We start from the raw sequence: 15,573 nt of genomic DNA, 5'->3' as shown, positions 1-15,573 counted from the left end.
ACAAAAATGATGGTACCCCTAGAAAAGATTGAAAATAATGTGACCATAGGGACATGTTCAACCAAGGTGTGTCCTCTAATTAGCATCACAGGTGTTTACAATCTTGTAATCAGTCAGTCGGCCTATTTAAAGGGTGACAAGTAGTCACTGTGCTGTTTGGTGACATGGTGTGTACCACACTAAACATGGACCAGAGGAAGCGAAGGAGAGAGTTGTCTCAGGAGATTAGAAAGAAAATTATAGACAAGCATGTTAAAGCTAAAGGCTATAAGACCATCTCCAAGCAGCTTGATGTTTCTGTGACTACAGTTGCACATATTATTCAGAAATTTAAGATCCATGGGACCTCCCTGGACGTGGCCGCAGGAGGAAAATTGATGACAAATCGAAGCGACGGAAAATATGAATGGTAACAAAAGAGCCCAGAACAACCTCCAAAAAACATTAAAGGTGAACTCCAAGGTCAAGGTACATCAGTGTCAGATCGCACCATCCGTCGTTGTTTGAGCCAAAGTGGACTTCATAAGAGACGACCAAGGAGGACACCACGGTTGAAAACCAATCATAAAAAAGCCAGACTGGAATTTGCCAAACTGCATGTTGACAAGCCACAAAGCTTCTGGGAGAATGTCCTTTGGACAGACGAGACAAAACTGGAACTTTTTGGCAAGGCACATCAGCTCTATGTTCACAGAAGCAAAAATGAAGCATACCAAGAAAAGAACACTGTCCCTACTGTGAAACATGGAGGAGGCTCTGTTATGTTATGTTATGTTTGCTGCATCTGGCACAGGGTGTCTTGAATCTGTGCAGGGTACAATGAAATCTCAAGACTATTAAGGTATTCTAGAGAGAAATGTGCTGCCCAGTGTCAGAAAGCTTGGTCTCAGTCGCAGGTCATGGGTCTTGCAACAGGATAATGACCCAAAACACACAGCTAAAAACACCCAAGAATGGCTAAGAGCAAAACATTGGACTATTCTGAAGTGGCCTTCTATGAGCCCTGATCTAAATCCTATTGAACATCTGTGGAAGGAGCTGAAATGTGGCATTTGGACAAGGCACCCAAAGGGGCCAAAATACCTGCTGAGAGGTGCAGAAGTCCAACTGAAAATTACAGAAATCATTTGATTGCAGTGATTGCCCCAAAAGGTTGTGCAACAAAATATTAAGTTAAGGGTACCATCCTTTTTGTCCAGGCCTGTTTCATGAGTTTTTATTTTTTTTAAATAACTGTTGAACCACAATTCGAAAGCAATGTCTGATTTTCATTGGTTAATTTTCAATGAATTTTTATTTATCATCACTTTTGTCAGATTCAAGTTATTTCTGTGAAGACTGTGGGTTTTTCTTTCATTAACAGAGGGTTACCAACAATTTTGTCCACGTGTGTATAATGACTGGATCTACATTACAGCACGGGGGGTTGACATCACCTTGAGAGCTGAAAAGACTGAGATCCCGGTGGGAGGACAGGTGGAGCTGACCTGCTACGTGGATTCTGGTGACCCCTGTGACTGGAAGTACGAGTGGTCCATAAAAAACAGGGACACCTCTAAAATCATAGTCCTGAGAGATGCCACAAACACAACAATCAGGGTCACAAAAGGAGGTGACTATGGTTGTAGAGCAGAAAAGAAGGACACAAGGACAGAGGAGAGCACTTTTGTCACCATCTCCAACCTGGGTGAGTAGAAGTTTATTCCAACTTTGGGTTTAAACAGCTCCAGCTGTGGGCAAATGTTTACGTCTGTCGTCATCTTTTTCTCGGTTATTATCTAGGTAGAGGTTGTTGCTCCTCTTTAACACCTGCATGAACAGTTCAGGCAACATCAAGCATTTTGATTGGTCAAATGTGTGGTCCTAGGAAGTGAAACTATGATTCCATAAAATGAAGAGCACAGATTTGCAGAGTGAAATTGCATTGCTTCCACTCAGTGGTGTAGTGCTGGTATATAGTGTCTATAAAAAGTATTCACCCCCTTGAATGTGTTACTCTTTTATTGACTTTATAAATCAATCATGGTCGATGTAATTTGGTCCTAGTAGTCTTAAAATTAGTGAAACGGGGAACACCTGAGTGCAGTGACTGTTTCTCAAGTGATGTAGTTTTAAGACATCATTGGCAATGGCAGCAATACCAATCATAATACAGTCACTGCACAGTTTCATCAGAAATTGCATTTTTTATTTGATTTCTATTCTTTTTTGACTGGATTTTTTATGTTGTGATTAGTTCCCCACAGGCCTGTTGTGACTCCAGAACCAAGCTGGACTGAGGTATTCAGGGGTGAGATGAGAACTCTCAGATGTGAAATCCAGGGAGGTGAAGGTACCGAGTGGGAGTATGAGTGGATGATTCCCACCTCAAAAGCATCAACAAGCCCTAACAGGTACAGGATTGCAAAGATTAGTGCTTCCAACAGTGGAGACTACCGATGTAAAGGCAGATACAAAAGCGACTTTTACTCTTCAACAGAGTGGAGTAGGCCCACCAAACTGACGTCTTGTAAGTAAAACATGCATGTAAGAAATGGATTAGTATAATTTAAGCTATACAAGTGTGTTTCTAGGCTTTAAGGGTGACAGTGTCAACCTACATACACTCCCCTCCAAAAGTGTTGGAACTGCCTCTGTTGTGATGCTTTTCTAGGCCTTTACCGCAGCCTCTCTCAGTTGTTGTTTGTTTTTGGGGGGTTACTCCCTTCAGTCTTCTCTTTAGTAGGTAAAATGCATACTCTGTAGGGTTTAAGTCTGGAGATCATCTCCAGCATGGGTGTCAAACTCAAGGCCAAAATCTGGCCGGTGGAACGATTATATCTGGCCCTCAAGATCATATCATATTTATATTATAACTGGCCCACAACTATGAGGTCTGCAGATTTCCTCCAGTATAATATTTTAACTTCAACTTGATTATTTAAAATATCCTTGTTAAACCATAAAATCCTGAAAAATAAAAGAGATTTCATAAAAACTCAAAAGGTTGGGAGAGAAATTAATGTTTTATTTAATTTTTTTCAATTTTGCATCTCAAGATTACAACTCAAACTTATGATTTTGACTTTTCATTTCATACTTTGACCTTTTCAACTCAGAATTTTGCCTTTATCTGTCACATATTGCTATCTTTTAGATTCCCAATTTTACATTTTAAGTCATATTTTGACCTTTTCAACTCCTTACTTTGGCTTTTTAATCCCATATTCTGACTTTTAAAAACATGATTTCAAATTTGTTCTCATATTTTGATTGAATGATTTGTACTTTTTATATCATATTTTGACCTTTTACACTCACTATTTTGAATTTGTCAAATTTTTAACTTCATCATTTTGAATTCTAGCTCATATTTTGACATTTTTAATTCCAATTTTTTGGCTTTTTAATGCTATATTTTGACCTATCAGACTCACAATTTGAAATTTCAAGTCATATTTTGACTCTTATACTCATGATTTCAAAATTGATCTCATATTTTGACCTTTCAAACTAATTATTTCAACTTTCTCCTCATATATTTGCTCTTTAAAAACATTATTTTTCTATTTTCAATATCGTTTTCTGATCTTTTGAACTACAAAATTGGAATTTTCTGTCAGATTTAAGCCTTTCAACTTATCATTTTTACTTTTTTGAATTTCCAAATGATTTATCATCAGTGCTGTTTTTTTTTCATATTTTAGTACTGGTGAAAATGAGATTGATAGTCTATGGTTAAATGTTGACCCTGTCAGGCCCTCAGGTTAGACCTATATCCAAAATCCGGTCCCTGCTGTGATTGAGTTTGAAACCCCTGATCTAGAGCCTCCAGCTTTTTGCCCCTGATGAACTCCTTTGTTGTTTCGTAGTGTGTTTTGGGTCATTATCTTGCTGCATGATAAAGGTTTCTGTAGACTTCTGAGTCTATGTTGCGATCATGTGTCACATCATCAATGAGGATTAATGAGTCTGTCCCAGAAGAAGCCGTGACATTACCTCCACTGTGTTTCACAGATCAGCTTGTTTGTTTGGGATCATGAGCAGATCCTTTCTTTCTCCAGACTTTAGCCTTTCCATCACGTTGGTAAAGGTCCATCTTTGTCTCATCAGTCTGTTAAACTTTGCCACAGAATTATTGAGGCTCATCTCAGTACTTTTGGCAAATTACAGCCTGGCCTTCATGTTCTTCTTGCTTATGAGTGGTTTGCATCTTCTGGTGTAGCCTCTGTACTTTTGTTCATGAAGTCTTCTGTGAACAGTAGATAGTGATACCTTCACTGCATACAGTGCTTAACAAATTTATTAGACCACCACCCAAAGTAAGGTTTATGCCACAGCTGCCCTAAATTAACAGCATTGGTAATTACTAAAATCATTTTTGTGTTTCTGCAATGGTTGATACACCAATATGTAGAAGCTCTTTTACCCAGATGATATTTTTAATGCTAAAATATAATTATTATTGTTATCCATGAATTTTCAAATTTACTGATTTACAAAAAAACAAAAACAAAAAAACAAAAATGTAAAAATAGTAAAGCAAATTAATATTTCTTGATTAATATATCAAATTGTAGTTATTTGTTTGCATTCCTGAACAGAAATATTAGTTTTAGTGGTTGAATGTTATGCTTGATTCATTTCGGATTTCTCAGAGAAGCCCAGTGAGCCAGCTCAAATTTGGGTGAATTCAGAAATCCCTCATTCCTGTTCAAAATGGTAAAATGTTTTTAGTTTTAAACAAGTTTTTAAAAGATTTCTAAAATAATTATGTTTTCTCATTTTTATGACAGGTGGTCTAATAAATTTGTTAAGCACTGTATATATTCATGTATAATTTTTTAAAATGGGTCAAATACACCCTTTAAAATCTTTTGAATTTATTTTTTTAGAAGGCATCTCTCAGTATCTTGTGACCCCCTCCCCAAAGGGGTCCTGACTTTCAGGTTGAGAACCACTGGTGTATCAGTTCCTGATGTTAATACCTGGAAATAAAAGCTGACATGTTGATCCCTTGTCAAACCCAAATGTTTTCAGTCTACAGCAAAATAAAAATAAAGGAATTACCCTCAATGTTCCAATACCTTTGGAGGAGAGTGTATTGGTGAAATTTTACTAACTAATTATTTCTCAAAAAAATGTAAAGGTTGCATATACCAAAATCTGTAACCGTTTTTTTCATTGACTTTGTTGTGTTCTTTTTAAAAATCCAAACAGATCCAGTAGCAAGGGCCAAAATAAGTGCCGATAAAACTGTCATTACTGCTGGAGACTCTGTGACTCTGACCTGCTCTGTGAGCCCACGCTCATCTGGCTGGAAATACTCCTGGTTCAGAGATGCTAAACCCTTGAGCCCACAAGATGTTGGAAGTTCTCAAATCAGAGTCTCACAAGGAGGAACCTACAGGTGCAAAGCAGAAAGAGGAAACCCAGTTTACTACTCAGAGACCACCAATGATATTAAACTGAACAACTTTGGTGAGTTTTTTAGTATTCTCTGTTATTCAGGATGCAAAAAACGTACTTTGAAAATAATTCATGATTCCTTTTTTAAAATTTAGTCACAGTCAAGCCTGTTCTGACAATACAACCCAATTGGCCTAAACTATATGAAGACGAACAAATCACCCTCAAGTGTGAGACTGAAGATGGAAATGACTGGGCGTATGAATGGAGGACAAGCTCTTCAAGGCTTAAAATCATTAGAAAGACCAGAAAAATGCTTGAAGTCATGCTTGATCAGTTTGACAGTGGAGACTACTCCTGTGTTGGAAGAAACAGTGAACAAACAACCATGACAAAGTGGAGTGATCCCACCTACTTGACAGTTGGCAGTAAGTGATATTTCCGAAAGATGTACATGCATTTTATTTATCATTGGTCTGTGTCTTAAAAAAAATAACATTCTGACTTAATTCTCCCAACAGGCAAGCCCAAGCCCAAACTCACCGTGTCCACATCTTGGCTGAGTCCTGGAGATTCAGTAACTCTCAGCTGTGAAGTGGAAGATCCATCCTCAGGATGGAGGTTCTACTGGTACAAAGCTGTCCCAAATCTATCAGGCGGTTCCTACAGCTATGAGCTTCTCCCTGGTAGCGGCAGCGGGACTATGCAGAACTCCTACACTCATCATGGGCACGCATATACAACAGGATATGTGTGCCAAGCTGGAAGAGGAGACCCAGTGTATTACACTTCATACAGTGATCTAAAGTTTGTCTGGTCTGGAGGTCAGTAGCGATTTATAATTTTATCACTACTTGTACAATCCCTGATTTAAAAAAAAGTGGAGACATGGAGTTAAATGGAAATACAAGCAGACTGCAGTGATGTGCAAATCCATCACAATCTAGAGTGCCATGAAAAAGTATGATGGCTTTCTGGGTGTAAAAATAATCAAACGCTACAAAAATGCTTGATATAGTGTAGTGAGCCAGCATTTTTTTCTTAAATTAAATTATGCTATAATTTAGCTATTGAACTATATTGCCTAGCTTCTTAAAGCGATTTCTTTTTGAAGGTGAAACAGAAACTAAAACCTTTGGAGGTTAATGGCACTTCTACCGCCAAGTACCTCGTGCAGTTGGTGCCAACAGTCTCACAATTAGTGAAACATGGATCACCTGAGAGCAGTGAATGTGTCTCAAGTGATGGTAGTATAAGGATGCCTGTATCTGGAAGGGCCAACCACTGGTTCATCAGAATTCCTGGCTACCATTACACCATGAAAACAAAAGAACACTCCAAGCAACTCAGAGAAAAGGTTATTAAAAATTATAAGTCAAGGGATGGTTACAATAAAATTCAAAGGCCCTAAATTTTCCCTGAATTAGTTAAATCTATCATCAAGAAAATGGAAGGAATATGAAGTGTAAAACTGCCTCGATCAGGCCGTCCTCACAAACTGAGTGACTGTGCAAGAAAGAGACTGGTGAGCAGGGCCCCTGACAAACCCAGAGAATGGGATGTCCCAAATCATGATTTTTAAAAAAATTTTTTTTTGATAGTATCAGTGCGTGTATGTTGGATTAGTAGCATTGGTGCTAGCATCCTGGCTAATAGTTATCTCATTTTGAACCTGACAAGTGTGTCAGATTCACTGGGCTATAATGTTGGGATTGTTATTTTTGGCACTTTATAACCACTTTTGGACAGGTTCCCTGCCATTTTTTGCTACTTCTTTGGCACTTTTTTAACCATTTTTTAACAATTTCTTTTCTTTCTTTCTTTCTTTTTATTAACAGATTTTTGCTACTCTACATCCATTTTGGACTCTTATTTACTCACTTTTGCTGTTTTATGCTCTTTTTGGCCATTTTTGCCTTTTGTTCCATTTTTGTTTTTTGCCTATTTTGCCAGTCTTTACAACTCTTACCTTATTTTTGCCACTTTCTACCTATTTTACCCCTTTTTACATTTAAACCCAATTTGGGGCTTTTTTATCCCATTGTACCTTTGACATGTTTTTTTTGCCACTTTTTGCTTGTTTGCCGCTTTTTAGGCCATTTGTTCCATTTTTCTGCCAGGTTTAGCACAAGATTTTGCATATATGTAATTATTTTCCATCAAAGTCTTGTTTTCTTCTACTTTAGTATATGGCATCCTGACATTTGTGCATATATGTAATTAGCTATGATGCTAACATTACTTTCCAAGTGGTTCAGACAGCTTGCCCATCCACGTTGTTAATATTTAAAAAAGGTAATTCTGTTTTAAGAGAGGGGGGTTTAGATTTTGATAAATGTTTTATTGTACCACAGCGTAAATAAATAAAATTAATTTCTTGTTGCTATGAGTTCTTTTCTGAAGTGGCTGAGTTAAAGTCAAGATCTCAATTCACTAAAAAATCAGTGGCTGGGCTTGAAAAGCATGGTTAAGGCCTGATCCCCATGCAACCTAAGGATAAATGATTTAGTTCATCAGCTTGAACGTTAGATATCTTGTCTTGTGCTGTTTTCATTTAAGTACATTTTGAAATGGATTTGCAAATTATTCTATACTGTTTGAATGCACATTTTGTACATATTTTCAAGTGTCCTCGCTTTTTTGGAATTAGAGATTGTACAGCTTGAATCCAGTCTTGATGCTTTTTTATCAGCTTTACAATTGCGTTTGGCTCTGCTTAGTATTCGGAAATTCTTAAAGATTTAGAGTACATCACAAAAGATATTTGTCCTTTCCTGGTGCAAATGTCTGTCATATTTTCCACCCAGCACTATTTCCATTTACGCTGATAGCTTTGCACCTGCCTACAGCTGTTGTTCACTTATTGCTATGAATTGAGTCTGCAAGGCATATTTGATGAACAGTGACCAATATTTCTATTTATGGCTAATTTTCACATACTATAATAGTATTTCTATTTCCTGACTTCCCTATCACATTTTATTATCCAGATTTTCAGTCGGCATTTCTCTCAGTGAGTCCAGACAGAGTGCAACACTCCACCACTGACACCATCACGCTGAGCTGTAAGGGGAACTCTGCTGAGTGGAGAGTGGGGAGTTTCAGTGTTAAGGACTTCTTGTACGACAATTCTGACTGTAGGACGATGACTGGAGCAACATGCACAACCAGCAGAAATGAAGGTGAAAGAGTGTACTGGTGTGAGTCTGGATCAGGGGAGTTCAGCAATGCAGTCAACATCTCTGTGCATGGTAAGTATCATGCAGATTTAAATACGCAAACAAGTGTTGATTTTCCTCCCTGACTCTTGTCCAATCAGGCACTTGAAAAATACAATTGCAGTGGCTGGGTTTCATTCTTTGGAGAGAGTCCCAGTGCTAATTTCTAATGCCAAATGTAAAACTGAAATACTTTCCACTGAAAATTTTGGAAAGCTATGTTCAGTTTTACTAGCCACACCCAGGCCTGACTACTGCCAAACCTGTTCAATCAGGAAATCCCTTAAATAGAACCTGGGCAAAAATGGCATCTGTGAGAGAGGTCCAAGGCTAAAACCACTGCTACACTACCAAAAAGAACACAAAGACTTTTGGGAAAATATTCTGTGGACTGATGTGACAGCAGTCAAACTTTATGAAGGTTTGAGTCCTGTTGCATCTGGCATAAAACTAAAACAGCATCTCATAAAAAGAACATCATACCTACAGTCAAACATGGTGCTGGTAGTGTGATGGTCTGGGGCTGCTTTGCTGCTTTAGGACTTGGATGACTTGCCATAATGATGGACCCATGAATCCTGCTCTCCTCCAGAAAATCCTGAAGGAAATATCTGGGCATCAATTTGTGACCTCAAGTCTGAGCACGCGTTGGTTATGCAACCGCACAATGATCCAAAAACCCCCAACAAGTCCACCTTTGAAGGTCTTATGAAAGCAAAAATTAAGGTCTTGGAGTGGTCTAATGAAAGACTCCGTTTGCACGGATTCCAAAAATCCATGTTGAATATTCAGAATTAGAGACATTTTGGATAATCTTTTTGTTTGGCCACAGAACAGTTTTCCATTTTGCCTCAGTCCATTTTAACCCATTTAGACCTAAACCTGCATAAAAGACATGTTCTAAAACCAAAATATTTTTTGAAAAACAACCTCCATAAACCTTTAGGTTTTTTGAGAAACTGCAAAGGATTTCAACGTTTATGAAAATCTTCATTTCTCAGCCTCAATTGCAGATCAAGATGTGGAATCAAAACATTTTGAAGCTCAGCTACCCTTGATTTTAACTGGTAATTGAAACTGAGGCTAAAGGCGCAACAAATTTGAATTTTATTGAAAACTGGTACATATTTATTATTTTTTTTCATGGCACCAGTTTCAAACCAGTACACCCAAGAAGTCTTGTGAGAGGTATCAAGGACAATTTGAGCAACGATGTGGATTGCAAATCAACACGGACACACTGCCAATTATACTAGTAAGATCTTGCAGAGAAAAATTGGCTGAAACTCCTCCAAAATGATGTGAAAGACTTAATGCTAACCACTGCAAATGCTTGCAGTTGTTACCATCAATGGTGGCACAACCTTTTATTAGGTTAAGGGGGAAATACCTTGGTTCTACTGGGCTAGGTAGGTGAAAGCATTTTTTAAAGCCACATTTTGTATTTACCTGGGCTACCTTTGTCTTGATTTTTTTTAATGATCTGGAACTTTAAAGTGTGACAAATACACAAAAAACTTAAACTTCATACATCATGATGACATTAGTAGGACATTTGACTTATTTGATATTACACATCTTTAATATTTATAGGAGGAAGTGTGATCCTGGTGAGCCCTGTTCATCCTGTCACTGAGGGAGATCCTTTGACTTTTGGCTGCAAGGTTACTGGTTTGTTAGATTGCCCTGTGCTTTTCTATCGAAATGACAAAACCATTGGGAGAGACACCGAAGGGGAGTTTCGTATCCCTTCGGTGTCAAAGTCAGATGAAGGACTGTACAAGTGTAAATGTGGGGAAACACAGTCACCAGGGAGCTGGGTAGCAATAAAACGTGAGTATGACAACAGTTCTTCTATTTTTTTAGCGTTTTTGTCCCATTTAAAATTAGGTTTCTTTTCAGATTAAGTTCATCAGATGAAATACAGTTGAACTATGGAAGGCCTGAATGTGACTTAATGAAATTCTATTGCATTCATTTGGCAGGATCAGGACCTTCATCTCGTGGATTTGGTCTTACTGGGCTCCTTTTTGGACTTATAATGTATGCTCTGCTGTGTCTGTACAAAAGGTCCCAAGGTAGTTCAATGCAACTTATTTTTTCAATGCAAAACACTTTTTTATATTTATTTCAATCCAAGATAACAGAATTAAAGTATATAAGTTATTGAGCTATCTAATGACAGTTATCTTTTCCACAGATCCACAGGACCATTACTGGTAAGTCCCACTCTTTTCTCTCTCATATTCATAGTTTAACAGTTTGGTGAATACCTCCTTTTGTTTTTTCATTCCTGATTTAAGGCTGGTCCCGTGTCTGAACTGCAATCAGCGCTCTGATGAAGACACAACAGTCACCCAAGATGAAACTCAAGCACACCCGTACTGCTCTATTGCTCCTGGTCAGCCCTGCAAACACAAATGCTTTCATGTCTCACCTATTATTTTACTTGACCCATTGATAGTGTTCACTTATCAGAGAAAATAGGCCTGTTGCACCAGAAATGCGTAAGTTCACACTAAACTCTGTGCAGAAATGAGTTAGGTACTGAAAGGGTGTCATTTTCTGATTGCACCAGAGAGACGTAAAAAGATTTGATGACAAAAACTACGACTAAAAACTGTCGTTAACTATCTCTTTATTCCACAGAGAAAACAAGACTTACACTACCTAAAGATACATCTTTAGTGTCAAAAATGCAGTCACAAAGACTCAAATGAGATCATATTGTTAGTGCTACTGTTGGACATTCAAAATCCACTGTTCAAATATATGTAAAGTCACAAGCAGAGAGTGGTTAGCATTAATATGAATGTATTACAATTACAATAGTTTTACAACACGAAAATCTTGCAGACCACCTTGCAAGATTGTTCTCTAGGATGTTCCTATGTTTTGCCCCGTACCTTTACGAGTCTTCCAGGACTGGCTGCTGAGAAGCATCCCCCTGGCATGATGCTGCCACCACCATGTGTAGGTTTGTGGTGCAGTGTATCATAAGACCAAAGAACTTTCTTCCACTTAACTATGGAGTCTCCCCATATGCCGTTTGGTGAACACCTGGCTTTCTCTTTGCACTTTTCCCTTAAAGCTTTGACTGGTGAAGAACCTGGTGAATAGTTGCTGTATGCAGAGTCTCTCCCATCTCAGCTGCTGAGGCTTGTAACTCCTTCAGAGTAGTCAGAGGTGTCTTAGTGGCCTCTCTCACTAGTCTCCTTCTTGCACGCTCACTCAGTTTGTGAGGACATCTTGATATAGGCAGATTTACACATTTTCAATTTCCTTCTATTTCTTGATGATGGATTTAACTGAACTCTGGGAATGTTCGGGGCCTTCTGACTTGTGTATCCATTCCCTGACTTATACTTTCCAATATCCTTGTCTCTGAGTTACTCGGACACAGGTGTCTTTATTCTGTAATAACTTGAGACACATTCACTGCTCTCAGGTGATCTCTATTTCACTAAATATGAGAGTACTAGCACCGATTGGCTGGACATCTGTTGAATTGGGTCAGTCACTTTAAAGGGATATTTCTGATTTTCTGAAGCTGGGTTGTTTGAGGTACTTGGCGATAGCAGTGCCATTATCTTCCAGAGATGCCAGTGTGTGTTTCTCTCTTGATAAGAAATTGCTTTGAGAGGCTAGGCTATTTAGCACTATTGACATGTATAATTTCTCTGCATAATTCGTTAAGTTGAGGGTAAAAATGGGTCAGAAACCAATTCTGGCTCAACTGCATGTTATGGAGTAAACCAGACTACAATGATTTAAGTTTCATCAGCTTAAACTCAAATAAAAGGGTAGACATGACTAAAATATGACTAAAAATAATGAATGTTTTATCCTTAAGACTAAAACTGAGACTAAAGTTTTACACCAAACAGCTGGTAAAACCGTTTACTTCATGTGAGTTATCCCACCTTTCTAAACCATCACTATTTCCACAGTAAATAAAGAGGCCAGGTTTGAGATTGAATGTTAGGCCTACAGTGGAACTATCTCAGTTTAAAGTTAGTAGAGCACAAACCCCGCCGCAAGTTAGAACTTTCACTCAAAGTAGACTATGCTAGAACTTAAACAGAGGTGGTGCAACCCATGCCAGCTTCTTGTAGATCAATCACTTTGATCAATAACCTTGACAGTTTTTCAGGTACAAAGTTAGCTTATTTTTATCCAATAGTTACCTCAAGTGTTCTCAATTATCTCTGTTACAAGTACAATGTTTTCTGACGTCTGGTTATTTAAATTTAGCATTAAGATTTTCCTTTAAAGACCCAAGGTTCATAACTCATATATGGAAAATGACTTGTTCTGCAGGCAACACCTCCATGTATGAATCCATTGACCCGATAAACACAAGAGAGGGTGAAGTATCAACTTCTTTTATTTGCCTTTTCGAAATAATCGAATCACTAATATTGATGTGATGAAAACAAAATGATGTTATTGCCCTTTCTGCTTTTTTTATCATAGATTTCTCCACGCATGATTACAATAATGTTCCACATCCTTCAGTACAGCTAAACCTCAACCAAACCACCAGGTACACCAAATGGAAATCATTTGATATAGACATTGACTTGATGTGATTTTTAAAAAAAAAAAGAGTACTCAAACTGATCTTTTTTCACAGGCAACACAGGGTTCGAGTTCATCACTTTGAAAATATATGCCTCCAAAGTTGACTAAAGGTACAAAGACTGATACTCTGTATCATCCTACTGACTTGCATATCTTTGGGGTTTCCAGTCACCAGGTTTTCTGCACATTCTCAATTTGTGAAAAGAGTAAGAGTAGAACAAAACCTGTTGGGAAACACTGCAAATCCAGTTGAAAAACCCAACATGTCTAAATTCATATCTAACACTCAAATAACAGTAGTGGAAGGAAAAGTATAAATTGTATTTTTATGGCCCAGAAGAACAAACAAAGTTGACCAAATTGCTTTTAGGAATCATACAAATTGCCACCATTTAAAGTGACACATCTATGACCGATGTTGTTGCCATTGTTAGCCATGAAATGGGGACTTAAAACACCTTTACTGCCACAAATATTGGTCAATTAGATTGAACATATATGGCCATATGAAATGAGGTGAGCCAAGCTAACTGGCTCAGTAGCGCCCCCAACTAAAGTTTTAAATATCTGCCTCTGTAGCATATTTAACTGAGGTTTATGAAATTCGGCATTTACAGGTACATAGTCAGGACCTACAAAAACGGAAGTCTGCCATTTTTAATTTTTGATGAAAGAGAATGGCTACAATTAGGCATTTCCAGGCCTCATTCTTGGGTGAGCTGCTCCTACAAAAAGAATCCAAACCATGCAAAATTTTGTGTGGCGCTAGAAAAGAAACTTTCAAATTAGTTAATATGATATAAACATACTGGAGCTCAAACTGCACTGTGTGATAGCAACATACCTTTATGCCAACATTAAATATCTGTTATAGTGCCACCTGTTGGTAAGACCCATTGAGACTTGCATTGCATGATTCAGGTGGCTGCTCCAACAAGAAAGCTGTACTCTCAGTCCATGTTTCCTGTTAAAAGCTGGTTAACTTTTCTATGTTTGACAATCATGACTACACTAGGCCATTCTGTGACGGTAGCACAGTACAATATAGTTTTTTTGTGGAATGGAATTTTGTAGGTTTTTCTATTTTACCGAAGGCCGAGGCCCAACAGGGAATACTGCTGTATGCTAAGTTCAGCTTTTTCAGAGTGAAATTATTAAATCGGGACAATGATTGAAAATTATCACATTTTACTTTTATGTTTTTTAGTATCTCAGTTTTTCAGTGTTAACACAATTTTTTTTCTTTTTTTTTTTTGTTTCAGGTCAAGGACAGAGTTTTTCAAAGCCCATGAAGTGAGGTGAATCATCTACATCACAGCAAAGATAAAAAAAAAAACAAAAGTTTCTACAACAAAAACAACAAATGCATACCTATACTTATATTCTCATTTTGTCATGAAGGCTTTCTGAAGATAAAGAATGTTCCTGTTATTAAAATGGCATAAAATAGTGTTGCTTCAAACAAAGCAAGATAGGCAGGATAAACCTATGGCTGAATTTAGAATATGCCAGAAATACAGCTGTTGTAATACTTGTATATATAATAGAAATCAACGTCTCTTTTGTATGTGTGGCTGAATTGGGATGGTTGTTAGCTTTGACTCTTTACAATTTTGATGTAGTCGGCTTATTTTTAACCTATCAACATTTAGCAGGATTGTCTATTGTGTTTAATTTGTGTGATTTTTGAAGTGGAAATGCTGAGTTTTTTAGGTTTGAAAACATTTCTTTCAAGATAAAAAAATGTTTGACACATTTTTATCTGTTAAGTTTAAAGTATGATTATATAAGATATTGGCTGTAGTTTTATCATAAAGCAACATGCTGGCGTGAGTAGAGAAACAATTTCCTGTCTCTCAGATGTGTAACTATTTATATAGCAACATAGTTAGTAAGTGTTAAAGGAAGTGGAGTTTCTTTATCTAACACCTACAAATGACACCCTATTTTTTAATGCTGATATTGCAACAAGTTTCAGGAAAAAAAAACAACTTTTTACAACCTTGCACTGTTATGTTTATGGTTGATTTAAATGAGATAAAACAGTATAAACATGTCTGAGTATTTATTCATTTCCTTTGCAGGGACAATTTATATATGGCAAGTTTATTTCTCCTGACCTGGTAGGGAGGTAGAGAGAGAAATGGAGGTTTATTAGAGATTAATCCATTAGTGATGTGCAACTCAGAGGCCTGATCAGCTCTTAGAGTCCAAAACCCTTCTCCTGCATTGAGACTAAACTGTTTCATATCCCTCGTCCCAACAAGCAGACATCTCTTGTCATAGAACAGCCTGTGGTCAGAATGGGATGAAATGTTTAGTTATAAACAAATAGAAATGTTTACCATCTGATGAGAGCAGGATGTAAATGTGCCCAGTATTT

General features: G+C 37.5%; 1 protein-coding gene across 1 annotated transcript; it reads left to right on the top strand.

Moving 5' to 3' along the window:
* Positions 1-402: 402 nt before the first annotated feature.
* Positions 403-14,487, top strand: LOC121504302 (neural cell adhesion molecule 1-like). The gene is made up of 12 exons (XM_041779015.1): positions 403-409; positions 1,418-1,687; positions 2,264-2,440; positions 5,200-5,460; positions 5,544-5,816; positions 5,910-6,212; positions 8,379-8,639; positions 10,200-10,439; positions 10,592-10,684; positions 10,807-10,825; positions 10,910-11,007; positions 14,453-14,487. Exons 1-12 carry the CDS (start codon positions 403-405, stop codon positions 14,485-14,487), a joined length of 2,037 nt encoding a protein of 678 aa, XP_041634949.1.
* Positions 14,488-15,573: the final 1,086 nt, after the last annotated feature.

This window comes from Cheilinus undulatus, linkage group 22 (genome assembly GCF_018320785.1).
Source record: "Cheilinus undulatus linkage group 22, ASM1832078v1, whole genome shotgun sequence".
NCBI lineage: Eukaryota > Metazoa > Chordata > Actinopteri > Labriformes > Labridae > Cheilinus > Cheilinus undulatus.
Note: the sequence above shows the minus strand (reverse complement) of the source record. Positions and strands in the feature narration are given on the sequence as shown.